The sequence below is a fragment of the Gopherus flavomarginatus genome, chromosome 5, assembly GCF_025201925.1.
Source record: "Gopherus flavomarginatus isolate rGopFla2 chromosome 5, rGopFla2.mat.asm, whole genome shotgun sequence".
Lineage (NCBI taxonomy): Eukaryota > Metazoa > Chordata > Testudines > Testudinidae > Gopherus > Gopherus flavomarginatus.
Genome location: NC_066621.1, coordinates 5325145 through 5352175, shown reverse-complemented (window position 1 = coordinate 5352175; position 27031 = coordinate 5325145). Strand labels below are relative to the sequence as shown.

The window sequence follows — 27031 nt, the reverse complement described above, 5'->3', positions numbered from 1 at the left end:
AGGGAGTTGCAGCACTGGATGTGCCTTGCAGGTGTGGACAGTTACTAAGTTGCAGCGCTGTAAGCCCACCACCACCAGCGCTGCAACTCTCCAGTGTAGCCAAGCCCTCACCCCAGCCCCATGCTTCCCTGCATCTCCTGGGCATGGTGTGCTTGGCAAGAGGTGGGGATTTGAGGAGGGAGCCAATGGGGGAAGGAGGGGTGGAGTCGGGGTGGGGGAGGGCACAAGACTTTCTGGTCTCCGGAGCCTTTGCTTGTTTGTCCAGTGTCCCGACCTAACATTGGTCGGGACGCGGGACAAACAAGCAAATATCAGGACAGTCCCGATAAAATCGGGAAGTCTGGTCACCCTAGGGGACGTTAGGGAACCTGGCATTTCAGGTTCAATGGAGACTCTGAGTGTGGCAGCTCTGGAAGCTGCTCTCAGGTCTTCTAGGCTTGTCAGTTTGCAGCGGGGGACTTTCAGGGCAGTTCCTGAATGTGGGGGATTTCTGGGGCTGGGTGCCCCTCAAAGCATCAACAGCAGCCCAAGGAGTCCATTGGAGGAGGGGCAGCTGCTCCATATTTTGTTTTGAAAAAGTCAACCTGAAAAATTTTGATTTTCCTGAAACAAATTAATTTCTTTCCTGTGGGAAATTTTGAAATTTCTAGGCTATGCCTTCACTCGAAACAATTTCAATTTTCTAACCATCTCTAATATTTGGACACCTCATAAAGACCTGATTCAAAGTCCCAGTGAAATCATGGGGAGTCTTTCCACTGACTTCCATGACCTTTGGATCAGGCCCTAAATGGTCTAATTTTCAGAAGCATTGGGCACCCAGCAGCTCCCAGTAAACGGGATCTACCGGCTTACGCTGTTGGAAATCTTTCCAACCTTTTTTTCTTTTTTGACTAAACCAAAATTTCCAGAAAAGTATCCACTTTCCTCAAAATCTTTTGATTTTTGGCAGTTTTGGCCAACAATTATTTAGTTTTTAATAGTTATTGACCAAATTTTAATTTTCTTTGGCAATTTTGGGCCAAAATTATTTTGGTTTTTGGAGGTGTTGGGCTGAGAATGTTGGGGGGCCTAGCAGGTTTTTGACAAATAGCTGGTTTTTTTCTGTGAAAACCCCTCCCGTTTTCCAGCTCAGTACATCTGAAAATCAGTCCACTTATTTATTTGCCTAACTATGGATGTAAGAGCCTAACGTTAGCCTCCAGTTTTTGAAAATGTTATCCATAATAACCCAGCAGCTATTAACCTGCTCAGTTAATCTGTTTCTGCCTTCGGTTAGCAGAGGAGTTGTTTATGCAGCTACCCTCACGCCTGTCAAAGGCAGGGCCGGCTCCAGGCACCAGACAAGAAAGCACGTGCCTAGGGCAGCACACTGTAAGGGGCAGCATTCTGGCCAATCTTGGGGCTGCATATTCCAGCCTCCCTGCCGTGGTTTTTTTTTTTTTTTGCTTTGGCAACCCAGTCCGCAGCTCCGGAGCCCCTGGCCAGCTCCCTGCATCCACCAGTCCCAGCCCAGCCCTGCAGGGCACGGACCCCGGCCTGGGAAGCGCAGGAACTAGCGATCCCCTCCGCTCGCCGGGCTTCCCGGGACGCACCACTCCCTGCCACCTGCACTGGCCGCCACCTGCACTGGCCTCCGCCTCCCGTGCCGCTCTGAGCCCGGCTGAGTGGGCTGCAGCACTTGGCTGCCCACGGGTGGATGGAGCGGGTGCACGCTGCCCTTCACCCCCCTGCAAGCCGCCTTGACCACCCTTCACGTGCTCCCTTTTTATTTATTTATTTATTTATTTTTGCTTGCAGTGGCAAAAAAGCTAGAAATGGCCCTGGTCAAAGGGCTGCATTTGGCCTAAATCAAGCCTCTGCTACATTTAAAGAATTACTCCATTCATGCTTTGATTACCTTCCTTTTCCAAGGAACATAAGGTTGGAGCTACAGACCGAGCCACTGGAGAAGCAGAGACAGAGGAACAGAAAGAGGGGAAAACACTGGATAGTAGAGGTAACCATTTCATTTCCCCATGTGATTTTTATTTTAGAGCTGGGTAAACATTTTAGGCAGACAGTTTCCATGCAGATTTGTCCAAAATGAAACATCTCATTTAGAAACTGTCACAATATTTTGTTTTGATAATGTTGTTTTGATTCAATTTGTTTTGACTTTTATATTAAATATTAAATTTGGTATCACATGTATGATATTTAATAATATATATATGATATGAAATGTTTAATAGAATGTAAAAGTCAAAATAAAATGAATCAAAATGACACCATTGAAATAACACATTTCAATGTTCCTGAAAATAAAAATTTTGAAATTTTCATATTTTAGGAAATTTCATAATTTCAGCTTTTCATTCCAATTCAGAACTTACCCAAGAAATTCTGAACTTCCCCAATTCAGAATTTCCCTAAGAATAGAAATTGTCTTTCATGAGCAGCTGTAGTAATTTTATTTACAAGTTTTTGATTTATAAAGATAAATGTAATCCAAAAATCTGGCCCTTCCACCTGTAAAGCCTAAATTGATGTGAACTGTTACTGTCTGGGAGCAAGAGAAGATGTGTGAATAATCTCACAGAGACACAGTTAGTGCCTTAATTGGACAGCCAGAAGTCTGGGGTCTAGTAGCTGGGATGGGATCACTGCAGTGTGGTCGATCTCTGGTGGACTCAGACATGAGGCCATCATGCCATTTACCAAGAGGTTCAGCAGTAACATCTCCTTTCTAGCTCTGCTATTGGGAATCCCGACCATGATGGAGCTAAGGGGTTTGTTCTTCAGAAGCATCCCTTTGTCACATTGGGTATGTCTACACTACAGGATTATTCCGATTTTACATAAATCGGTTTTGTAAAACAGATTGTATAAAGTCGAGTGCACGCAGCCGCACAAAGCACAATAATTCGGCGGTGTGTGTCCATGTACCGAGGTTAGCGTCAATTTCTGGAGCGTTGCACTGTGGGTAGCTATCCCATAGTTCCTGCAGTCTCCCCCGCCCATTGGAATTCTGGGTTGAGATCCCAATGCATAATGGTGCAAAAACAGTGTCGCCGGTGATTCTGGGTAAATGTCGTCACTCAATCATTCCTCCGTGAAAGCAGCGGCAGACAATCATTTCACGCCCTTTTTCCCTGGATTGCCCTGGCAGACGCCATAGCATGGCAACCATGGAGCCCGTTTTGCCTTTTGTCACTGTCACTGTATGTGTACTGGATGCTGCTGTCAGACGCGGTACTGCAGTGCTACACAGCAGCATTCATTTGCCTTTGCAAGGTAGCAGACGGTTACCATCCCTACTGCACTGTGGGTAGCTATCCTGTAGCTATCCCATAGTTCCCGCAGTCTCCCCCGCCCATTGGAATTCTGGGTTGAGATCCCAATGCATAATGGTGCAAAAACAGTGTCGCCGGTGATTCTGGGTAAATGTCGTCTCTCAATCCTTCCTCCGTGAAAGCAAAGGCAGACAATCATTTCGCGCCCTTTTTCCCTGGATTGCCCTAGCAGATGCCTTAGCATGGCAACCATGGAGCCTGTTTTGCCTTTTGTCACTGTCACTGTATGTGTACTGGATGCTGCTGACGGAGGCGGTACTGCAGTGGTACACAGCAGCATTCATTTGCCTTTGCAAGGTAGCAGAGATGGTTACCATCCCTATTGCACTGTCTGCCATTGTAATCTGGCGATGATATGACGGTTTTCAATCATTTTGTACCGTTTGTAATTGGGAATTGGTAATGACGGTTATCAAGCATTTTGTACCGTCTGCTGCTGTCATGGGTGCTCCTGGCTGGCCTCACTGAGGTCAGCCGGGGGCGCATGGACAAAAATGGGGATGACTCCCCGGGTCATTCCCTTCTTTATGTTTTGTCTAAAAATAGAGTCAGTCCTGCCTAGAATATGGGGCAAGTCTACTAGAGAGCCAGAGAGCACAGCTGCTCTGGGTCAGAGCCCCAGAGATCCTGCAGAAATGATGAGCTGCATGCCATTGTAGGGGGCGCCCCTGCAACAACCTCACTCATTGCTTCCCTCCTCCCACACCCCTCCTGGGCTACTGTGGCAGTGTCCCCCCATTTGTGTGATGAAGTAATAAAGAATGCAGGAATAAGAAACACTGACTTTTTAGCGAGATAAAGTGAGGGGGAGGCAGCCTCCAGCTGCTATGGTAGTCCAGGCAGGACATTAAAGAGTGAAGGGGAGAGGAACGCAGCATCCCGCTGCTATGATAGTCCAGGGAGTACAGAATCTTTTCTTTAGACACGAAAGGGGGACGGGGGGCTGATGGAGCTCAGGCTCCAGCTGCTATGATGAGGACGGTTACCCAGCATTTTGTACCATCTGCCAGGAATGACAGGGAGTCATTCCCATTTTTACCCACGTGCCCCCGGCCGACCTCACCGAGGCCAGCCAGGAGCACTCACGGGATGATGAAGAGGATGGCTATCAGTCATTTTGTACTGTACCATCTGCCACTGTGGAACGGAGGGGAGAGGATGCTGCTGTTTAGCGCTGCAGCACTCCATGTACCAGCCGCATCCAGTAGACATACGGTAACATTGAAAAGTGGCGAGAAACAATTTTTTCCCTTTTCTTTGAGGGGTGAGGGGGAGTAAATTGACAACATATTCCCTGAACTACTGGCGACAATGTTTTTGACCCTTCAGCCATTGGGAGCTCAGCCAAGAATGCAAATGCTTTTCAGAGAGTGCAGGAACTGTGAGATAGCTGGAGTCCCAAGTCCCCACTCCCTCCCTCCATGAGCATCCATTTGATTCTTTGGCTTTCCGTTACGCTTGTCACGCAGCACTGTGCTGAGTCCCTGCTGTGGCCTCTGTCTATCATAGCCTGGAGATTTTCTCAGATGCTTTGTCATTTCGTCTTCTGTAACGGAGCTCTGATAGAACAGATTTGTCTCCCCATACAGCGATCAGATCCAGTATCTCCCGTATGGTCCATGCTGGAGCTCTTTTTAGATTTGGGACTGCATCGCCACCCGTGCTGATCAGAGCTCCATGCTGGGCAAACAGGAAATGAAATTCAAAAGTTCACGGGGCTTTTCCTGTCTACCTGACCAGTGCATCCGAGTTCAGATTGCTTTCCAGAGCGGTCACAATGGTGCACTGTGGGATACCGCCCGGAGGCCAATACCGTCGATTTGTGGCCACACTAACCCTAATCCGACATGGCAATACCGATTTCAGTGCTACTCCTCTCATCGGAGAGGAGTATAGAAACTGGTTTAAAGAGCACTTTATATCGATATAAAGGGCCTCGTTGTGTGGACGGGTGCAGGGTTAAATTGGTTTAACGCTGCTAAATTCGGTTTAAACGCGTAGTGTAGACCAGGCCATTGACTCATTCATCTCTTCCCCAGGAGACTGTGAGCAGGGCTGGCAGGTATCATAGGCCAGAGAAGGCTAAGGTTTTCCTGGCCCAGACTGTGATCCAACCCAGGCTCTTCCCCCCACTCCCGCCTGTCCCTGAAGCCAGTGGGGGCTCAGCACCAGCCGTGGCCTGGAACTCAAGACTCGGCCAGGGGCTGGGGCACCCAGGGGTTGGGCCAGCCAGGGAAGCTCAGGCCGGCTTGGGGGTCAGGCCTGCTGGTGTGGGTCAGGGCAGCTCAAGGGTCAGGCCTGCTGGTGCAGGGTAGCTGGTGGGGTCGGGGTGGTTGGGGCCTCAGCAGATGGGGTGGGGGCTGGTGGCCTAGCCTTCCTGAATGGAGTGTTCAGCCGCTGCCCATGGCTGTGAGTGTTGCTCATCAGAATATGAGTGGGGGGAGGGTTCTGGAAAAAAATTAGAGGAAAATTTATATTTTTGAAACAGTTTGCTGAAAACTGAAAAATAAACAAAAAATTTCAGTTTTCAGCAGCCAGAAACTGAAAAGTTTTCAGTTTTGCAACACAAAATTTATTAATAGATACATTCTGCAAAAATGTTTAAGATAAAGACAAAATTTTCCCTTGAAAAAGCATTTTGCTTAATAATTTCTGACCAGCTCTAACCGTGAAATAATTTTTTTAAAGTAGATATTTAAGTAGATATTTTTCAATTTTTACCAAAATTAGCTAAAGAAAGGGATGGGGCTGAACTAAATGGGAGGCTGATAACTGAGTGGGAAAACTGGGGTTTTTTTTTTAGGGCTGTCAAGCAATAAAAAAATTATTCACAATTAATCATGTGATAAAAATTATTCACGATTAATCATGTGATTAATCACACTATTAAACAATAATAGAATACCCTTTATTTAAATATTTGGATGTTTTCTACATTTTCAAATATATTGATTTCAGTTACAACACAGAATACAAAGTGGACAGTGCTCACTTTATTTTTATTACAAATATTTGCATTGTAAAAATGATAAAAAATAGTATTTTTCAGTTCACCTCAAACAAGTATTGTAATGTGATCTCTTTATTGTGAAAGTGCAACTTACAAATGTAGAATTATGTGCAAAAGTAATTGCATTCAAAAATTAAACAATGTGAAACTTTAGAGCCTACAAGTCCACTCAGTCCTACTTCTTGTACAGCCAATTGCTCAGACAAACAAGTTTGTTTACATTTACAGGAGATACTACTGCCTGCTTCTTGTTTACAATGTCACCTGAAAGCTAGAACAGGTGTTCGCATGGCTCTGTTGTAGCCAGCATCACAAGATATTTACATGCCAGATGCACTAAAGATCCAAAGTGAGCACTGTACACTTTTGTTCTGTGTTGTAATTGAAATCAATATATTTTAAAATGTAGAAAAACACCCCAAAATATGTAATACATTTCAATTGGTGTTCTATTGTTTAACAGTGCGATTGAAACTATGTTTATTTTTTTTTAGTTAATCATGTGAGTTAACTGTGATTAATCGACAGCCCTATTAATTATTATTATTATTATTATTATTAATAATGTGTTGTTTTTATTAACATTTGGTTTAACCAGGATCTGGAAGTTTAGAACCAGAAATAAATGAAGGAAATGAAGAAAATGAAAGAAAACCTGAGAGTCCAGGACTTTTGAAAGATGTCCTGTCTGGGCAGGAATCAGGACCTGGATCCCAGCTTCAGCAAAAAACAGAGGTAGGAGTTATTTCCAGATTTATGTTTTAAGTCAGTTACTCCAAGGTATAGGAGGTAAATCACAGCTGTGAGAATTCCTCCCATTTCCGAACACAGTGAAAAACAAAATATCAGGCTACGTAAGGAATGGAATGGAGAATAACAGAGATACTCTAATGCTGATGTTACACCCTCCCATGGATACTGCATTCAGTTCTGGTCACCCCATCTCAGAAAGGATAGAGCAGAATTAGAGAGATGAGAATTGGGTGAGAGTTGACACCCATCTGGTTTTCACTTGGACAATCTGGGTTTTGGCTTATGTGTCCAGGTGCCATTTGATAAGCCCTGATATCTGTTTTTTTTTATTCGGGGGATGGGGTGGAAGAGGCAGAGCAGGGATGGGGCTTTGGGGACAAAAGGCAGAGAAGAGGGTGGGACTTGGGGGAAGAGGTAGAGGAGGAGGCAGGGTCTTGAGGGAAGAGGTGGAGCAGGGGGTGGGGTCTGGGGAAGGGGTGGAGCAGGGTGGAGCCTCAAGGGAAGAAGTGGATTAGGGGCCAGGTCTTGAGGAAAGAGATGGAGCAGGGGGTGGGGCCTCAAGGGTTACTAGCCGTTAGATAGGTGGCAACCCTAGATGAGAAGAATCAGGGCCTTGAGACATATGTGCGAAGAAAGATTGGAAAGATGAGGATTATTATTATTTATCTGTGATAGTGCCTAAGGGTGCAGTCTCAGTGCTCTGGGAGCTGTACGAACAGAAAACAAAAGCTGATCAGTGCCTCACAGCACTTACAGTCTAAGTAGGTTTAGCCTGGCAGGGTGGTGAAGGGAGGTTAGGGTATTAGCTTAGCCCTTGGGATGTAATGGTTCAATTCCACCACTGACTACTTGTGTGAGCTTAGCATGTCAGTGCCTCAGTTTCTCATTCGTACAAGAGTGTTGTAGCCCTTCCCTACCTCCTAGGGGTATCATGAGGATAAATACACTAAAGGTTGTGAGGTGCTCATGTATTATGGTAACAGGGGCCATCTAAATACCAGAGATAGAATAAGAGGGAGCATGATGGAGGACTTTAAAATAATGAATGGATTCCATTTATGCTGTTTCATGATGCAAGAACAAAGGACAGATTCAGTTAAATTGAAATGCCGTGAGTACCTGTTTCTTTTCTGGAGAGAGAGTTAGGCTGTGAAACTCACCAACACAAAGGTATCTTTGAGGCCGAGAACTTAGCGGGATTCCCAAAAAAGGGAATGGACATTTATATGGATAAATTTATGCACAGTTCAAGTAAATCTGGTAAAACGTTATAATAAACATAAACCCACCTCCTCTGGGGAACAAGCCACCCATTAACTGTCTGTGGATAGGAATAAGTTACTCCATAACTGTCCACATGGTGGTTCCTTCCTATGTAAGAGCTTGCACTGACTGTTGGAGTCTGCTGGGCTGGATGGATCGTTAGTCTGACTCACGCAGTAACAACTGTGCTGCTTGGATCCTGCTTCTGTGTTATCGCATGCCATGTGAAATGTGTGGAGGGAAGGGCTTGAAGGAGCTGATTTGATACCTTGGCTGCTAGAAGGAAACATGATGATGGGAAGTAGGTTTCAGTGGCTTGGAGGGCAGATGGGTTCTCACAGGTGATGTGAAGAGTCAGAAAGAGTCACTGGGTGAAATGTTGGGCCTGTGTTATGTGGGAGGTCAGAGCAGATGATCACCGTGGTCCCCTCTCACCTTGGAATCTATGGATCTGTTCTGTCCATAGCAAATCCCAGGAAATTACCCTCCAGTGAATAACCTGTTCAACATTACGCTTTCCTGTGTTCAGCCAACAAAAGATGAGAGGGAAAAAGGTTTTATGGATGAAATTTACCCCAACACAAATTCTAGGAACTGCCTCAATCCTGACAGGACTTAACAGCAGACAGCCTTCATGTGCGAGAGACAGCGCGTGCTCTGGGCTACTCCGGGCCTGACCCAGTGATGCATTGCCCCTTATTTGAGGCTGATGGGAAAGTTTCCTCAAGTTTTCTTCAAGCTCAGGATCTCAGAGAGCTCCCTGGGGGCCCAGGAAGCTGTTTTGCCTTTGGATTTCTGCCTAGGCCTGAATTTCACCCCAGCTGAAGGCTTGTTACAGGACATAGAATCACAGAAACTTAGGGCTGGAAGGGACCTCGAGGAATTATCTAGTCGGGACACCTGATCTGAGGCAGGACACATCTGGCCCTTCTCAGGACTGTACTGAGCTGTCTCAGGGCTGTACGGCCTTTATTTCCTAGCCTTTAATTTTCCTTTTCAAAGGGACACAAGGACACCAGCTCAGACAGCAACCTCGCTGAGTCATGGAGAGGTGATGACCAGCAGCTGCAGGATGATGACTCCTGGGTGGTGCTACCCGACAGTGCAGGTAACCAGCTCAAAACAATTTGCTTAGGAAAATCTTTATTTAGAATTTATTTTTCCAGAAAAGAACAACTGATCCTTTCCCACCAGTACTGCTCTCCTGTAATGTCTGTTTTGACACAGACCGGAGGGGTGTGTCTTCTAGCCTATGATGTCCATATTGGGAGCAAAATTAACAGCCAGGGCTCTTTTAAAACATCATCTGACTCTTATCACCTGTCTATCTTGAAAAAGGGAGTGCGAGGGCACTATTAGCAGCACCCTGGTCACTGATGTTGCTGCAGCATGAAGAAGGCTGCAAGCTCAGCTATGACCAATTAAACACTGTTGGTGGGGATGCAGAGATAAAGTTTCTTGACACCTTAAATGATGGCTTTTTGGAGCAGCTGGTCATGAAGCCCACAAGGGGAGAGGCAATTCTTGATTTAGCCCTAAGTGGAGCACAGAAGGTGAATATAGCAAGTCCACTTGGTAATAAATTTAACATCCCTCTGGCAGGGAAAACACCACAGGAGCCCACCAAAGTAGCATTTAATTTTAGAAAGGGGAACTACAGAAAAATGAGGAGGTTAGTTAAACAGAAATTAAAAGGTACAGCACCAAAAGTGAAATCTTTGCAAGCTGCATGGAAACGTTTTAAAGACACTATAACAGAGGCTCAACTTAAATGTATGCCCCAAATTCAAAATCATAGTAAGAGAACCAAGAAAAGTGCCACCATGGCTAAACAACAAAGTAAAAGAAGCAGTGAGAGGCAAAAAGGCATCCTTTAAAAAGTGGAAGTTAAATCCTGGTGAGGAAGATGGAAAGGAGCATAAATTCTGGCAAGTGAAGTGTAAAAAATATAATTAAGAAAGGCATGATTTCCCTTTACAAAAGCCATGTTGACTCGTCCCCAGCAAATTGTGTTCATCTCTGTGTCTGATTATTCTATTCTTTACTATAGTTTCAACCAGTTTGCCTGGTACTGAAGTCAGGCTTACTGGCCTGTACTTGCCTGGATCACCTGTGGAGCCTTTAAACAAAATTGGCATCACATTAGCTAGCCTCCAGTCATCCGGTACAGAAGCTGATTTAAATGATAGGTTACAAATCACAGTTAGTAGTTCTGTGACTTCCTATCTGAGTTCGTTCAGAACTCTTGGGTGAATACTATCTGGTCCTGATGACTAATTGCTATGTAACTTATCAATTTGTTCCAAAATCTCCTCTATTGATACCTCAACGTAGAACAGTTCCTCAGATTTGTCACCTAAAAGGAATGACTCAGGTGTGGGAATCTTCCTCACCTCTTCTGCAGTGAAGACCAATGCAAAGAATTTTTTTAGCTTTTCCACAATGGCCTTGTCTTCAGCTTCAAAGGAAGTTGAAAGCCTGTTTCCTTATTATCATTATTAATCATGTATGTTAGGACATTGTCTCAGGGCAACCAAAAGTGGGGTCCCATTGTACTAGGTGCTGCACAGACACAGAGTGGTAGATCTTCTTGTCTCAAAGAGTTGATCATCTCAACAAACCAGACTAGACCTAGAGTGAGGAAAGCGGTAGATCACACCAGCGGAGTGAGCCAGTGGAATGGTGGCAAAACAATTTTCTATTTTCCAGAGAGTTTAGTTAGGTGGGGACCAGCTAGATGGACAGAAAAGAGAAGCGAGAGGGGACACAGAAGGGATAGGAGGCAGAGAGGGATAGAGCAGGGAGAGGAGGGTAAGAGGGGTAGGTGTGGAATGAAACTGAGATGAAGAGACTGAGGGGAGGAGGAGGGTTGGAGCAAGCAGCCGATTGGAGAAAGTCCTGTCAAAACTATAGAAAACCAAACTCTTTCCTCATTTCCTGTGTCCTGCAGGACAGCTTGGAAAGGAGGGGCAGGAGGCATGTGTGAAGGAACCTGCCAGGCTGGGATGGGTAAAAACTGGTGATCTTCACTTGTTGTTTGTTTTGCACCCAGAACAGAGAACTTCAGAACTGAACCAAGACCAAGCACATCCGCTGAGTTCAGGATGGGCATCAGGACCTGGATCCCAGCTGCAGTGCCGTGCTGCTGGAGAAACAGCTGAGGTGGGAGTTTTATTTAACCCGATCAACATCAATTGAGCATAGTTATTCCAGCAATTACCAGGCAAACTGGCTTTGCCGGTGATAAAGGGTGGTGCCCCAGGGCAAGATCCCAATTTACATCTCGCCTGTGAACTTTTTTAGTTTGGTCCAAGAGGGTCTAAATTCACAGGGACTGTTATGATCATCTAAGTCCGGTCTCCTACATAACCTAGGTCAGAGAACCTCACCCAGCCTTGTGCCAGGGATGAATATAGCACCACTCTCTGTTACCCTCAAGTGACTGCTAAATGGATGGATTATTTGCAAACACTGGCCCAGAGTCTCTCTTAGGGATGCTGCACTGGTATCCCCTTACCCTGGGAGTGCCCTGTGGGCCAGTGGGCTGGGAGGTGAGGGCTGTAAAACTGTTCCAGCAGTTCTTAAAATACTCAAGATTGTTCCTACACAGAGAATCCAGAGCAGACCCTAGAACTGAGCCTCTTAATTTTGTTTTAAAATGGGAAATGGATCTACATTACTGTTAATCTGCATTGAGATTTATTGCTATTTATGATTATTTCTTTCAGCTAGGGCTGGTCAAAATATTTCCATCCAAACTGGTTTTTAATGGAGAATTGGATTTTCAGCTAAATGAAGTGGAGCATCCACACTGCATTGTAAACCTGGGTTTACAATTGTGGGGCCTGGATCTCACAACCGTGCTCACACTTCCATACTGCGCTACACAGACCTTGTGACTTGGGTCTGCGTCCACAATGTAAAATGACAGGGCTTGGATCTGAGTCACGGTGGGATTCGGGCTCTGACTCATCCTCTAGCAAGGTCTGGAGTGCTGGCTGAGCTGAGTCAGACTGATTTTGTGTAAACTTCCAGAAGGGGACTTAGGCTTAAACCTGAGTCAAAACCTGGTCTTAGTGTGCAGTGTAGACATACCGGAGCTGGGCAGCCAAACATTGTGGTGCCCAAATGTTAGAGGCCACTTCTGAAAATTTAGGCCTATTTGTACAAAGCGTATTTATCTCCGACTGTAGGTTTTAATAGTTATAGAAGCACCAACTGCTACCACTCAAAGACACTGTACAACATAATAAAAGCTCTTTTGATACCTGAAACCTTCACATAAATGAAAAACCAATAACCCACAATTCACATGCTCAGCAATTCCAAGGCCAGCAGGGCCCAGTGTCTGGACTCTGGCATAAACCAGGCCAAAGAATCTCTCCTAGCCATTTCTGCATCCAGCCCTATAACACCTGTCTGAGTTAGAGCAGATCAACCCAGTCCTGCAAGCCAGGAAAACAGATGAGTTTTGTAATCCCTGAAGGTCAACAGATCTGGAGGCATGAAGCGAGTTGCAAGATTGTGAATTCATTGCAGAAAAATCCTTGTTTGTTAAATCAGGGGCCTACTAGCTCAGATACCTTTGCTGGTTGTAGCTGTAGAGGTATTTCATGGAGAGAGAACGGAATTTTCAATGGGAAGTTCCCAAGCCATTTAGGGCTTTCTGGGTCTGACCTTAGAGCCCTGTCGTATGGGCGTATCTGTGATGCACAGTGTATCAAGAGCGCAGCCATAATCTGCATTGATTTGACTTTATGAGCAGAGCTGAACAAAAAACTGATTTTTCAATTCAAGGGTTGATCCAAAAAGTCTGAAAAAAAATATTCATTTTGAGTTGAAGGATTTTTCATGTAATTTTGGGCTGGTTTTAGGTATTTTTCACTTTTTAATTAGCTAAATTTCAAAACAAATTGCTATTTTGAAATGAAAACTCCGAATGGTTAATTTCAAAGTAGTTAGAATCAAGACTGGCTCCAGGCACCAGCGAAGGAAGCAGGTGCCTGGGGCAGCCAATAGAAAGTGGTGGCACGTCTGGGTCTTCGGTGGCAATTCGGCAGCAAGTCCTTCAGTCCCCCTCTTCTACTTTGGGAGCTGCTCATTTGGGTTTGTCTTTTTTTTTTTTTTCTTCACCACTTGGGGCGGCAAAAAAGCTGGAGCCAGCCCCTGGTCAGAATGAAATGGTTTAAGGTGAGAAATTGAAATGTTTTGTTTTGAAGTTGCGAAAAATTAACCATTTCAAGGTCTTCATATTCTTTCCCCATTTTTTTCTGCCAAAACAATTAGATCCACTTTTTTTTGAATAGCTATCTCAAAAATGCATTTTTCAGCAAATATTCACCAAAAAAAAAATGTGGCCAGCTCTATTTATGAGGTTTCTTAAGCTGAAACTCCATGAAAAGCACCTTGGATTGGGGTCATCTAGTTTTGACAAAGACCAGGGTGACTTTAGCAAGCACCATATCCCAGAGGAAAGTCTGCTTCCTTCAATAAAATCATATCTCCCCCAACAAGGCACCTGTGGTGTTCCTGAGACAAAAGGCCAGAATTCAACAGTTCTCTGGGCACCAGCCAGAGTCACCAAAGAAGATGGAGACAGACTGCCTTACAGGCTCTGCTTCCCAGCCAAAGGAGGTGAAAAGGCAGGGCCGTAAATATTTGGATCAGCCACAGGGAGCCTCTAAATCACAGGTAAATGGGAAATGTATTTTAACTTTGATAAAGAAAGCAAAGTTTTATCATGGATTGGATGTTGTCTAAAAGAAAGAAAACAAAGGAAAGGAAAAAACAGACCATTGCTGTAGGGCATAAGAGAGCATCCCTTTAACTAGTATGAGAGCCCTCTAGTGGCGCTCACTGTTTTCTGTGTTTTAGAAGCTGCCAGGGACCAGCAGGAGCAGCCATGTGTACGTAGCTGCACCTTGTTTTTGCGTGTTCAGTGAACAGTTAATTGGGACTAGAGCTGGGCGAATAATGTTTGTTCTGGTTCACTGGAAATGCTGAAAAATTGAAAAACAATTGTTTTGTGTCAAACCCAAAACAAAAATTTTCAAGATTTTTCATGAATCAAAAAGTTGAAAACATTTCCATTGCAGATTGAACTAAACATTTTGTTTCATTTCAAATTTGAGCATTTTAAAATGTATTTTAATTGTTAAAAAATAAAATCAAGGTAATTTCAGAAGTAAAGATTGTTTCAGTCTGAAAAATGGAAACATTTTGATATAAAAATGAAACACTTAATGTTTACATTTATTTTAAAGATTTTTTTTCAACTGAAACAACTTGATAAAAATCTATTTGAATTTGCTAAATATTTCGGTGTCACTGAATCTGCATGTTTTAACTGAAAAAATATTTAAGTAGAAAACTTTTGCCCAGCTCTATTTGAGATCAACTGTGTCCAGCGGAGGGTTCTACACATTGTTGGTGTTGTGGAAAGCACAAAAGACACAATTCCCAACATGACTATAGATTACCTTTGGAGGTGTCAGAAGGGTCTGTGGAAGGAAATTGTGGTTTAAAATATTTAGTAAATACCTGGAAAGGGGGCTAAGCAGGAAGGGAGCAAAATTTTGCAGAAGCCTGTGAAGAAAATGAGTGAGACCCAACCAAGCAGAGTGAATGGGAAACACCCTGGCAGGGGAATTCAGTGATGATTAACCCAAATGAATGCACATTAGAAGGAGCAATTTCAAATACTGATACACCTTACAGGAGTTTATTGTAACTGTGCCACCTCAGAAAAAGTTGGTCCATTGTAGGTTAGTGAATACCTCTGCTCAAAGTGCAGCTGTGTTTGAAAAAAAAAAAAAGCAAATGAGATGTTCAGATACAGAAGAACAGGATGGAGAATTTTACAGAGAATGATTTGATGCCCTTGTGTAAATCAGTGGTGCTGCCCCATCTAGATACTGGGAGCAGTGCTGGGTCAACCCATCTCATGTGGGATATTGCAGAATTAGGGCAGGTCTACTCATAAAACACGGCAGCTGTGCTGCTGTAGCACTTGAGTGAAGATGCTACTATATTGACAGGTGAGTTTCTCCTGTTGGCTTAATTCAGGGGTCAGCAACCTTTGGTTCCAATGGGAGCTGCAGGAAATGGCGGTCTGCCTGTGCTACTTCCTGCAGGTGCCGTTGACCAGGAATGGTGAACTGCAGCCAGTGGGAGCTGTGGGGTTCCATGCCTGTGGACACTCTAGGTAAACAAACTGTCTCATGGCCCACCAGTGGCTTACCCTGATGGACCGCGAGCCAAAGGTTGCCGATCCCTGGCTTAATTAATCCACCTCTGCGGGATGCACCATAATTATGTCAATGGGAGAAGTCCTCCCGTTGACATAGTGCAGTCTACACCAGGGGTTAGGGTGTGGATTTTCACACTCCTGAAGGATTTAGTTATACTGATGTAAGTTTATAGTGTAGACCTGACCTTAGAGAGGTTCACAGAAGGAGGATAAGAGGGCACGTGATAAAAGCCTGCACTGTGTGGTCTATAGAAGGGAGATTGATCACTTCTGTTCTCCCTGCCTCATAACAAAGGAACAAGACAATGTTCAATGAAATTGAAAGTGAGAAATTCAAAACTGAGCAAAGGAAACACTTATTCACACAATGTGTAATTGGCCAGTGGACCTCTCTGCCACAATCTATCATCATAGCCAAAAGCTTAGCAAAATTCAAAGAAGAACTGGACTTTTATAAAGATAATAAAAACATCAGCCATTACTTCAGATAGGGGCACAATACATAATAGAATTAAATCTGCATCAGCAGTTCTCTAAGTGCCTCTAGTAAGGAAGACATTTCCTCTGTGTTTTGTCCACACCAAACCCCAGGAACTAACCTATAGTTTAGGAGCATACAAATTGCCAGACAGAATCAGATCCAAGGTCCATCAAGCACAGTCTCCTGTCTCCGACAGTTGCCAGCACCAGGTACTTCAGGGGAAGGGATAAAAAACACCACATTATCCCATGGGATATGTTGGATAATCTGCCTCCTATGTGAGAGTTCATCCTTGTCTCTGATAGCAAGAAATTGGCTTGATTCCTGTGGAAGTGAGTTCCACAGACTAATCACTCGTGTGGAAAAAGTATTTCTTTTTGATCAGTTTTGAATTTTTCACCTTGCAGCTTCATTGCGGGTTCCTTTGTGTTCTGGGATGGGGAGAACAGATGTGATCAATCTCCCTTCTCTAATCTGGTCAGAATTTTATAAATCAAGAGTCCCATAACTTTTACCATCAAGGCTTCCCCAGGGTTCAAGCCCAGTCCTCTGGCACCACAATGAAAGCCAGATCCCCAAGATACCCATTTTATAGGGCTATTTGCAATTCTCATTTTCAGTTAATGCAGAGATGACTCTCATGTAGGAGTGCATTTCCTGCTGCACAGGGGCACAGAACAGGCCAATGCATTCCTTCAGTCCCAGTTACACCGTAGGACCATGCTGCCATTAAAGGGTCACAACTTTGGTGCTATAACTGGTATGTTTTCAAATTTCCTTTTCAAAGACCCAGAGCCCTGGCAGTGCAGTGAGAGTGGAGCCTGTGGAGCAGAAAGTGAATCCCTACACAGAAGGTAACCATTCCATTATTTCAGCACAAACTTGTTTATCTGTCCTTGGCCCAAAGCTCTTTGATATTGTTCTCAGTGATCCAGAAGAAAATACAGAATCTGATGATGTTCACAGAGGACACAGTCAATGGGTGGCGAATAGTGTTGGGGGCAGAGCAATTCCACAGAGAATTCGGGATCAACTGGGCCCATGTGAACCTGCATTTTAATGCAGCCTAGGGTCAAGGTCCAAGAACCAAGAACATAGGCCACACTTGCCAAATGGGGGTTGTATCCTTAAAAGTAGGGGCTCTGCCTAGAAAGGACATATAGGGGTCCTGTGGAAAATTACTGAACAGGAGCTCCCTGTGTGATGCTGTGCCTAAGGTGGCAATGCGATCCCTGGATGTAGAAGCAGTGGAATATCAAGTAGGGGCAGAGAGGAGGTGCTTTTCTGTATCTGGCATTAAAAAGATTATTACCGGAAACTGTGGGCAGGTCTACACTACAAACTTACTGCTTCTGGGAAGAGACACTAAGTGACGGGAGAAAGCCCTCCCATCCGCTTCATAACTCCACTTTTGCCAGAGGTGATAGCTATGCCAGATTCTCCATCACTTGGAGTCTGGTCCCTGCTGGTGTTCAGATTTGTGAATCTATGATTTAAAAATCTGCCCAGTTTTCCCATAAAGTCTGTTGAGCTGAAGCTTTTCTCCTTGAGGGCACAAGAAGCCGTCGCTGCATGTGCAGTCTCACCGACACATGGCTGCAGCCTGGTTTTTACATGGACATCCATGAATATGGGGCCTAGCAACTGGTGCCCATAGGGAATGGATCTGTTTACAGGGCAAGGCAGCTGGTCTCCAGTGGCCTCAGGCACAGTGCAGGGAGGCATCTAGGTTATACCATGTGCCAAGAGGTTCAGCACTAACAGCTCCCTCCCAGCTCTTCTCTTGGGGATGTTCACCTTGATGGAGCTAGGGGATCTGTTCTTCCAAACTCTTCCTTTCTCACAGTGATTCCTGCTCTGTCCATCTGCTCCCCTGACAAACTTTAGCTTTAGCTGAAAGTGGGAACAAAATATTTTAATGAGACTTTTTTTCTTCAATTTTACCCTAATGAAAGAAAACTTTATCTGCTGCAGATATGACAGCCAACACATTGGGGATTTAACCAGGGCCTTCCAGAGCTAAAAGCACAAGCTGCTACAGCTTGGGGTACAGAGCTAACTGTGCCTGAATGGGGCTACAGCAGGCTCATATCCTCTGTGGATTGGGCACAAATGGGGGCCTGTCTCTCACACTCACCCACTAGCTAAAGAAATGGAGTTGGGTGAAGGGCATCCAGACGATTGGAGCTGCAGATGTCAAATGCATGAGAGCTAAGGTGTAACAGAGCATTCTGAGGCACTTCGATCTGTGGCCAGACCCCATTTTTGTAATGAACATGCAACTTCTGAGCTGTAAATGTTGTAAATTGGAAGTTTCTTTCTTTTGTTTTTAGCATATGAAAATTTTAACTGAAAACTCTTTATTTTTATGAAAATTGCAGATCGTAAGGGAAATGAAGTGACCTCAACTTCAGAGGACAGGTTTGTTGCATGGTTCAGAAATGGATGTTGTGAAGCTGACTCAGTGCAAACAAGAGTGTAAAAGAACCAGATTTTGCTTGAAAATCAAGGAAGCTTGAGACTCGAGAGTTAAGTGCTATGTAGTGAGCTCTCGCTGTGCTGTGGTTGGTACTTGAGCAGATTTGATCTAACCTTAGCCATAGCTATATCGAAACTAGCTTGGGTACACCTACATAAGCTGCACTTGCATTTTTTGACTGCAGCATAGGCATATCCTCCTTGTCTTCTTTTTGTGCAGCACCCAGCACAGTGGGACCCTGACCCCTAGCTGAGGCATCTCAGTGCTACCATAATATATGTTCACTCATAATATTCATAACTGAGAGTCATTTGTGAAAGAATATGAAGTAGGAGCAGGGAGGGGCACTGTGTATGGCATTGGTGAAACCATTACTGGATCCTGTATCCAGTTTTGGTGTCCACACCTCAAACAGGATGTTGCCAAATTGTTAAGGTTTCAGAGAAGAGCTACAAAAACAGTTCAAGGTCTGGAAAACCTGCCTTAGAGCGAGAGACTGAAGCAGCTCAATCCATTCAGTTAAGAAGGCTAAGAGGGGATGGGATCCCAGGCCATAAGCACTGACATGAGAATGGGATTTCTGAGAGCAGAGAGCTCTTTGATCTTCAGACAAAGGCAGAGCCAGACCCACTGGCTTGGAGTTGAAGGGAGACAAATTCAGACTGGCAGTAAGGAGTCAGTGTTCAACAAAGAGGAGAATTAACCCTTGGAATGGCTCCCTAAGGGTGGGATGGGGTGGCTTCTCCATTCCTGGGAGTGTATCAGTGGAAATGGGGCATCTCCACTCCAGCTCAGGCCGGAGGTTTTGGGTAAGAGGCAGAAATCGCCGGGGGAGACTACATGGCCAGGCTGGATGCATTCTCTGTCCTTAAACCTTTGAATAGTTCTGTTAGCATGTGTAGGAGAGCTTTGATTTAACCCATAGAAATGTTATGGGGGCACCAAGAGCCAATCTGCGGTTAAGCTGTGTTCACTTTTTGAGTTAAAGTACAGTTTCCAGGCCTGATTGTCCAAGTCCTTATTCCTCATGTACACGGAGTGCAGAATAGGTAGGACACGCTCCCATGCCCATCTGCTGGCTTTTTCCACCTGCTTTGCACTCTCACAAGAAGACAGAATGAAAAGACTCAGGTTGCTTACCTTGGAAGGAGACCTGGAAGAGGGGCATGGTGAAAGTATATAAAATACATATACAGAGAGAGGTTTATTCTCCCAGGTGGGGAAATGAGCCACAGGGTATTAGTATTTATTACAGCAGTACTTACGGACCAACCAAAGTTGGGCTCCATTGTGCTACACAGATAGAGACAGGCCCTGCCCCAAAGGGCTCATAATTTAAGTAGATAGGACAGGGGAGGAGTTGGGATGCCTTGTACAGCAGAAAGATGGTTGGCAAATGTCATGTTAGTGCCATGTGTTATTGTTTGAGCTAGGTTTTGTTAGGAGGTGATTACTAAGAAGGCTAAGAGGGTAAGGGAGGGCAGGGGCAGATGGAATCTCTTGCCTAAGGTTATGCAAGATCTGAACCCAGATCCCCTAAGTCCCACTTCCCTGCTTTAGCTCCAAATCATCTTGCCTCTCTTTTGGGCAGAATTGAGGAGAGGGGAGGGGTCTAGATGCTGAGGGTTTTCATGCCTGGGGGGCTGCATGGAAGATGGCACAGATATGATCTTATGCCATTTTCATTTTTTTCTAGCATTTTATTGGAGACTCCATATTTTCCAAACACAAGATGCTCCGGGGAGGACACGATGACTCTGGAGTTTGTTGTCGTATGGTCTAAAAAAATTGTGTTTGATGAAAAACTTGGCAAGATTGTTGTTGCAGCCTATAATCATCCCAGGAGATACCAGGAAATTGCTAGGATGAAAGAAAGGTAAAACGATGCCAGAGTTGGATTACACTGATAGGTCATTTGATCTTTCTTGGTGGGGGGAAGAATGTGATAATGAGACACATTTCAGGCAGCAGGTGGGGAAATCCCACAGGTAAAGTCACCATTGGCCAGTAGAAACCAACTTGCAGTGGAATGTTACTCCATTACTCAAGAAGGGCAGCCATGATGAAATGCAAAGGCGGAATCAAATGTCCATCACAGGAGCTCCATTTGGCACCCCTGTGAGGGGAGATATTGGCACTTGTCACCTCTCTGTTCCCCCACTTCTAGGAGCACTCCTGGGGTGGCTTGGCCCCTGGCACAATTTAGGGCAGCTCTAACTTGTATGGATTGGAACAACCAGCCTGGGATTGCTGGGGAGCAAAAGGACCTGCCATAATGTCCACTATGAGTAGGTCCAGGAGTCAAAATGGAGTGGCACCGAGCCACTTATGACAGCTAGCGATATCCCTGCAGCAGAGGTAGAGGTGTATCCATCTCCTGTGAGCCATAGGAGGAGTATAGGAGCCAACACACTGGGGACTGAACCAGGGAACCTCCAGAATGAAAAGCCCATGCTGCTACAGCTTGAACTAGTACCTCATAGCTGGTGGCTATAGCAATCTCTTTTCCTGTGTGGATTGGCACAGAGGGGACTCTTAACACTCGCTCACCAGTGGTTACACAGCAGGAAGGTGATGGAGGCTGACCACTGATCTGAAGCCAACATTTTCCAAGGTAGCCCTGGAGCATGAGTGCCTCAGTTGCTGTGGGGTGGGCCACAGCCCTCATTACAGTCAGTGGGGGCTGCAGGGGCTTGTATTCCTGCAAATCAGGCCTAAGGTGCCTCATGTCAGCCCCGCTTCCCCCCAGACTGAGGCACTTGCAATCAGTGGCCACGTCTGACAACTTTGGCCTAGGTAGTTAATCAAGGTGACATGTCAAACCTGGTGGGAAAGTCAGACTGCAGGAAATATGACGCTTTGAGGGAAATTAATGCAGTTATATAGGGCTGAGCTAGATTCTCCATGACTGGGCATCTCTTTCTCAAAGCTTCACTTTAGCTCACCCAGAAGTTTTGGGTCTGGAAGCAGGAATCACTGGTTGAGATTCTCTGGCCTGGGTTAAGCAGGAAGCCAGGCTGACGGGCACAATGCTGTGATATCTACAAATCTGTGTAGGTTACTTTTAATGGCTTGACCCCTAAGCACTATATCTCTTGTCCAATTGCATACGGTTGATAAGAAAGGTTTTGGCAAAAGTGCCAAACATCCACCTCCAGTGTGAGAGGGAGACCAAAATAAAAAAGAAATAATAAAGGAATTACCCAAGTTGCTCTAAACGTGGCCAGGCTTGGCATAAAACTGGCCTTGGGATCAGGGACTCCTCTGGAGCAGCCATCCATTCAGCATACAGTGGGGACTAGGCCTTAATGTTTGTCACAAGGTTTCAAACATGGTGATTTTTTGACCACCTGTAAGTTTTTTTGCTTATTCCATTTTCTGAGTGGTGGGGGACTAGTGCGGGGGGTCAGATCTTCTTTCTCCTAAATTCTTGTCTGGTATGTTTCCTCTCACACTGCACTCTGATGGCCAGTTCCTTCAGCCTATTCTGCCACTCCTGCTTTCCTGTCTGTGTTATGTTAGGCAGTGGTTGTCCCTAGGCAACACACTTTAGTTCATCTCAAGCAACTTCTTCATGGAGAGCAGAACTTAGGCACCTGTAAGAATTTGGCCCTAACGATGCAGATATGCACCCAGTGGGATTTTGAAAATTTGCATCCCAAGGTGTTTAAATACCTGTAAGAATCTGCCCCTGAGTCCTTCAGCTGAAGGTAGAGGCTTATGGTCTGAGTGCTGAACATTCCAGATGCAAACCCTGCTCTCAGCCTATGATGGTGCATATCTAAAGAAGCTCATTAAAGTTCCTGGAGTAATGAAGTAACAGTGGTTTAACCGAGAGAACAATCAGGCTCATTATATATATATGTGTGTGTCTTTATGATTGCCAAGTTAATATATGGAGATACACCTATCTCATAGAGCTGGAAGGGATTCTGCAAGGTCATTGAGGCCAGCCCCCTGCCTTTACTAGCAGGACCAAGTACTGATTTTGCCCTAGAGAAGCTCCCTCAAGGATTAAGCTCACAACCCTGGGTTTAGCAGTCTAATGCTCAAACCACTGAGCTATCCCCCCAGGCGATTGAATTAGGCCTCAATCTTGCAGTATCATCATCACCAAGCTTTAAATAATCCTAAGTACAGGCCTGTTGGCATTGTTATTTATGCAGGGTGTTATCATGATACTAATTGAACCATAAATTCCTTTACTGAATCCAAATGCCAAATGGTACCTATATGATTCCTCTAAACATGCCTTAAAAGCCTAAATAATAAGAAATGCACTATAGCCAAACAGTAACAAAACATGTAGAAGCATTTGATCAAGATACTTACAAATGGGTTAAACCCAGCGGTGCTTAGACCCATATTGGTCAGGCAGGTGATAGCAATAAGAGTTTACTATTTTATACACTTTATCAAACGTGATGTCATTGGCCATTAGCCGACCTTAGCTAAGGCCAGATGAAGCAGGTTTTTTTATGTAGCCAATTATTTATTGCACCCGGTACTCAGTTAACTGTGTTTTATTTCTATTACTTCAGGCCAAACCTCAAATAAGATAACAATGGCATTTTAAAGGGTCAACCGCAAGTTTTATGTAATGACTCTTCTTTCTCACGATCTCGTTTTTTGTCACATACTTCGGGTTCATTGCTTATGCAAATATCCCAACTCAATTAAAAACCGTTGTTCCTACAAGACCCCTCCCCAAATCTTAAAATTGGCTTAAAAGTCATGAGATGTACAAACATGTTAAATTTGGAGTTTCCTTCTGTTTGCTTCCTGGTGCCAGGGCATTTAGCATCAGCATTGTCAAGCTTTTCTCACCAACTGTGAGAGCTAGAAACTTACTTTAAAAAAAGAAAGAAAAGAAAGCTGAGGTTCTCAGCTAATAAATAAAGAGAAAGGCCTCGAAAATCATGAGATTAGCTTAAAACTCATGAGATTTTTACAGAATAAATCCCATGGGTTCATTCTATTTATCTTCTGGTTCCTGAGCCTTTACTGTGCTCTCAGTCACATTTTCAAGCTTTTCTCTGCAGTCATGAGGGCTAGCATCTACTTTTTGTTTTAATGAGAGCTGGGATTCTCAGTTTGCAGTAACGTTCTGAGTGCTGGTAACTCTCGTCTTGTTGTCCTGACCTCACTGCAGAACTGAGACCTTATTTGGGTTTTATCATGATCCCACTGAGGGCAAAGGGAGGGTTGCTATTGACTTTGATTTAAAGTAAACTCTTAATTTAAAATAAACAAATATATTTTATTTGATTTAAAAGATTATTTTATTTCATATTATTTAAATTAATATTATATATTAAATACTCAATTATATTAATTAAATCATTACTATTATATAATATATTTACTATTTATTTTATTTAAAATAAACTCTTTATGATTTAAAATAAACAGCCAACTCTTCTGTTTTGTTTTAATGTCCTAGGTTCAAGAATAACTATGGGCTCCTTGTCGTAGGCCAAGCAACAATTCCTGTTTCAGCTCTACGAAGCAGACAACCCATCTATTATAAATATGGGGTTATTGACATCTACAGTGGTACAAGAGCAATTCAATTAGAGCATATTTATATAACAGCTCACAAAAATGAAAAGGCTGAATTTCACCGAGTTCTAGATGTGCCCGAATCAGCCATCAAAGCAGGCGGTAAGAATCACATTTAGCCCTGTGGAAAATGATGACAGAAGGTGCAGCCTTGCAGACTCTCTAAGTATAAGTACACATGAGTCTGATTGTAATGTCATTGACTTCAGTGCAGTCACTCCTGATTTACAGCAGCATGAGAATCAGGCTGACTAAATGGAAAACGTGGGTAGCTTGCCAGTGTCTGCAGTGAGTGTTCTAGCACAGAATCTTCATGGTCATTGCTGGGTGCTACGCAAATAGCAGAGCTGAAGTCGGCGTATCTTAGGTCGATTTACCTGGCTGTGAGGACGGCAGCGAGTCGACCGCTGCTGCTCCTCTATCGACTCCGCTTCCGCCTCTCGCTGCAGTGGAGTTCCGGAGTTGATGGCAGAGCTATTGGGGATTGATTTTATCGCGTCTACACTAGATGCGATAAATCGATCCCTGATAGATCGATCACTACCTGCCAGAGTATAGACGTACCCCTGGGTATGACTGTGAGCTTGTAAGGAGTTGACTCACCCCTGTGGCACCTCCTGCTGGTTGTCTCCGGGAATTAGCTCACTTTCCAGCCAGGAGTGCCCTCTGCAGGCCGGTGATCCACCTTACCTCACTCTGGCCCCCGTGTCCCTCCCAGGACCCCGGTGTCCTTTCACTGGGTTTCTGCCTCCCTTGCGGAACCCCTCAGTCTCAGGGTCTCCCCCCCAGGGGATCCTCCACCCACTAACCCCACCTTGCCTCAGTGTATGGCTCCTGCTATCTAGTCCCACTCTCTGGGGCAGACTGCAGTATATGCCACTTATCACAAGCAAGGTTGGGTTGGACGTGCTGCCTCTATCTATAGCTGGGCTGCCCCTCTGCAGCCCCGGTACTGGTCTTAGGCCCGCAGCTAGGCCCACAGCCTGGGTGTTTTCCAGGCTGGAGCGCCCCAGCTCCTCTAGCCTTCCCCCAGCCCTGCTCCACTCCCACTACCCTCCTCAGCTCCCTAGCAGCCAGGCCCTTCTCTCTCTACAAGCAGAGAGAGACTGTCTTCTTGAGTTCCAGGCTCAAGCCTTTATATGGCCCTCTGGGCCCTGATTGGGGCATGGCCCCTGCTGAACCTGCTTTCCACTCAGCCTGGGCTGTTCTCCCAGCCCTTCAGCCCTCTCCCCAGGCTGGTTTTAACCTTCTCAGGGCTGGAGCAGGTAGGCACCCTGCTACAGAGCTCTTTGGGGCAGGGGACTGTAATAAGTGGGATCCTGGTCCATGCCTGAAGCTTTCAGGTGCTTCTACAACATAAATAATTAGAACTTGTTAGAAAATAGTGCTTTTGCTTCAAGGACAAATTTGATTTTTCATATATATATTTACTGAAATCTGAAAAATGTGGGAGTGTCAGTCATAAATGTTCAGTTTTCAGGGTTTGGGTTTTCCAATGAAAATTAAAAAAAATCAAGGAAATAGGACATTATCAGTGCAGGTTTTTGTGTGGTTGACTAGCTAATTTCACAATGAAAATGAATGAAAGTGGAAACATTTTTGAGCAGCCCAATAAATAATGAATGATACTGTTCCTTTTAAATGTAGTCCATAATTTGGAGTGATTGGGAAAATATTTTGTTTGGGGAGCTACCGTACCTCTCAGACATCCCAGGTGCATGTGGGGATGTGCCCAATCCTTTGTGCAAGGGTTTTTTCTAAAAGCTATAAAAGTCACAGGTTTAGGAATATTTCAGGGAAGTTCTCTGGCCTGTGTTATACACAAGATTAGACTAGATGATCACAGTGGTCCCCTTTGGCCATGGAATCTTTGAATCTACACATCTTCATGAGCTGCAGTGTATTCCCTCCTTTGTGTTAGTCTGATAATGCCAGCTGGGACATGGGAAGGAGATGGAACTATGGCCTGGCCATCTCCTCTAGACTCAAGTCCAGTGCTGGTATCCACACTGTCCTGGACTTCCAAAAGGACTTTGACCAATTGGTGAGGGCTCAGAGAAGAACTATGAGAATGATTCGAGGTCTGGGAAAACTTGCCTTAGAGTGAGAGATTGAAGGAGCTTGATGTTATTTTGTTTATTCAAGAGAAGGTTAAGAGGTGACATGTTCCTGGTCTATGAGTACCTATGGAAGGAAGAAATTTCTGAGAGGAGAGGGCGGTTTGACCTCACAAACAAAGGCAGAGTAAGAGCCAATGGCTGGGAGCTGGTGGGAGACAAATTCAGGCTGGAAACAAGGGGCCTCTGTTTACCAGGGAGGGAAATGAACCACTGGAACAGCTCCCTCAGGGGCAGGGTGGATTCTCCCTCACACGGAGTCTGTCAATGGAGATGAGGCATCTCTTTCTGAAAGTTCCACTCTAGCTCAGCCAGTAGTTACTGGGACAGATGCAGGAATTACAGACCAGTGAGCTTAACTTCTGTACCAAGAAAGATAATGGAGCAAATAATTAAGGAATCTATTTGCAACCATCTAGACGATAATAAGGTGATAAGCAATAGTCAGCATGGATTTCTCAAGAACAAATTGTGTCAAACCAACCTGATAGTTTTCCTTGATGGGGTGACAAGCCTTGTGGATAGGAGGAAGCGGTAGATGTGGTATATCTAGACTTCACTAAGGCTTTTGATACTGTCTTGCATGACCTTCTCATTAAGAAATGAGGGAAATACAACCTAGATGGAGCTACTATAAGGTGGGTGCATAACTGCTTGGAAAACCATTCCCAGAGAGAAAGAGATCTAGGGATCATAGTGGATCACAAGCTAAGTATGAGTCAGGTGTGTAACACTGCTGCAAAAAAAGCAAACAACATTCTGGGCTGTATTAGCAGGAGTGT

At 44.7% G+C, this 27031-nt stretch overlaps 1 protein-coding gene across 4 annotated transcripts in view; it reads left to right on the top strand.

The window, feature by feature from the left end:
• The window catches only part of LOC127052728 (E3 ubiquitin-protein ligase rnf213-alpha-like), a 160543-nt gene that overhangs the window by 8381 nt on the left and 125131 nt on the right, over nucleotides 1-27031 (top strand). For all 4 annotated transcript variants that reach the window (XM_050956653.1, XM_050956651.1, XM_050956652.1 and 1 more), the window contains 8 exons: nucleotides 1915-1999; nucleotides 6944-7080; nucleotides 9364-9469; nucleotides 11414-11523; nucleotides 16879-16945; nucleotides 18473-18512; nucleotides 20267-20446; nucleotides 24014-24234. In XM_050956653.1, the coding sequence (XP_050812610.1) occupies nucleotides 1915-1999; nucleotides 6944-7080; nucleotides 9364-9469; nucleotides 11414-11523; nucleotides 16879-16945; nucleotides 18473-18512; nucleotides 20267-20446; nucleotides 24014-24234 (946 nt within the window). The remainder of the gene's footprint in view (nucleotides 1-1914; nucleotides 2000-6943; nucleotides 7081-9363; nucleotides 9470-11413; nucleotides 11524-16878; nucleotides 16946-18472; nucleotides 18513-20266; nucleotides 20447-24013; nucleotides 24235-27031) is intronic.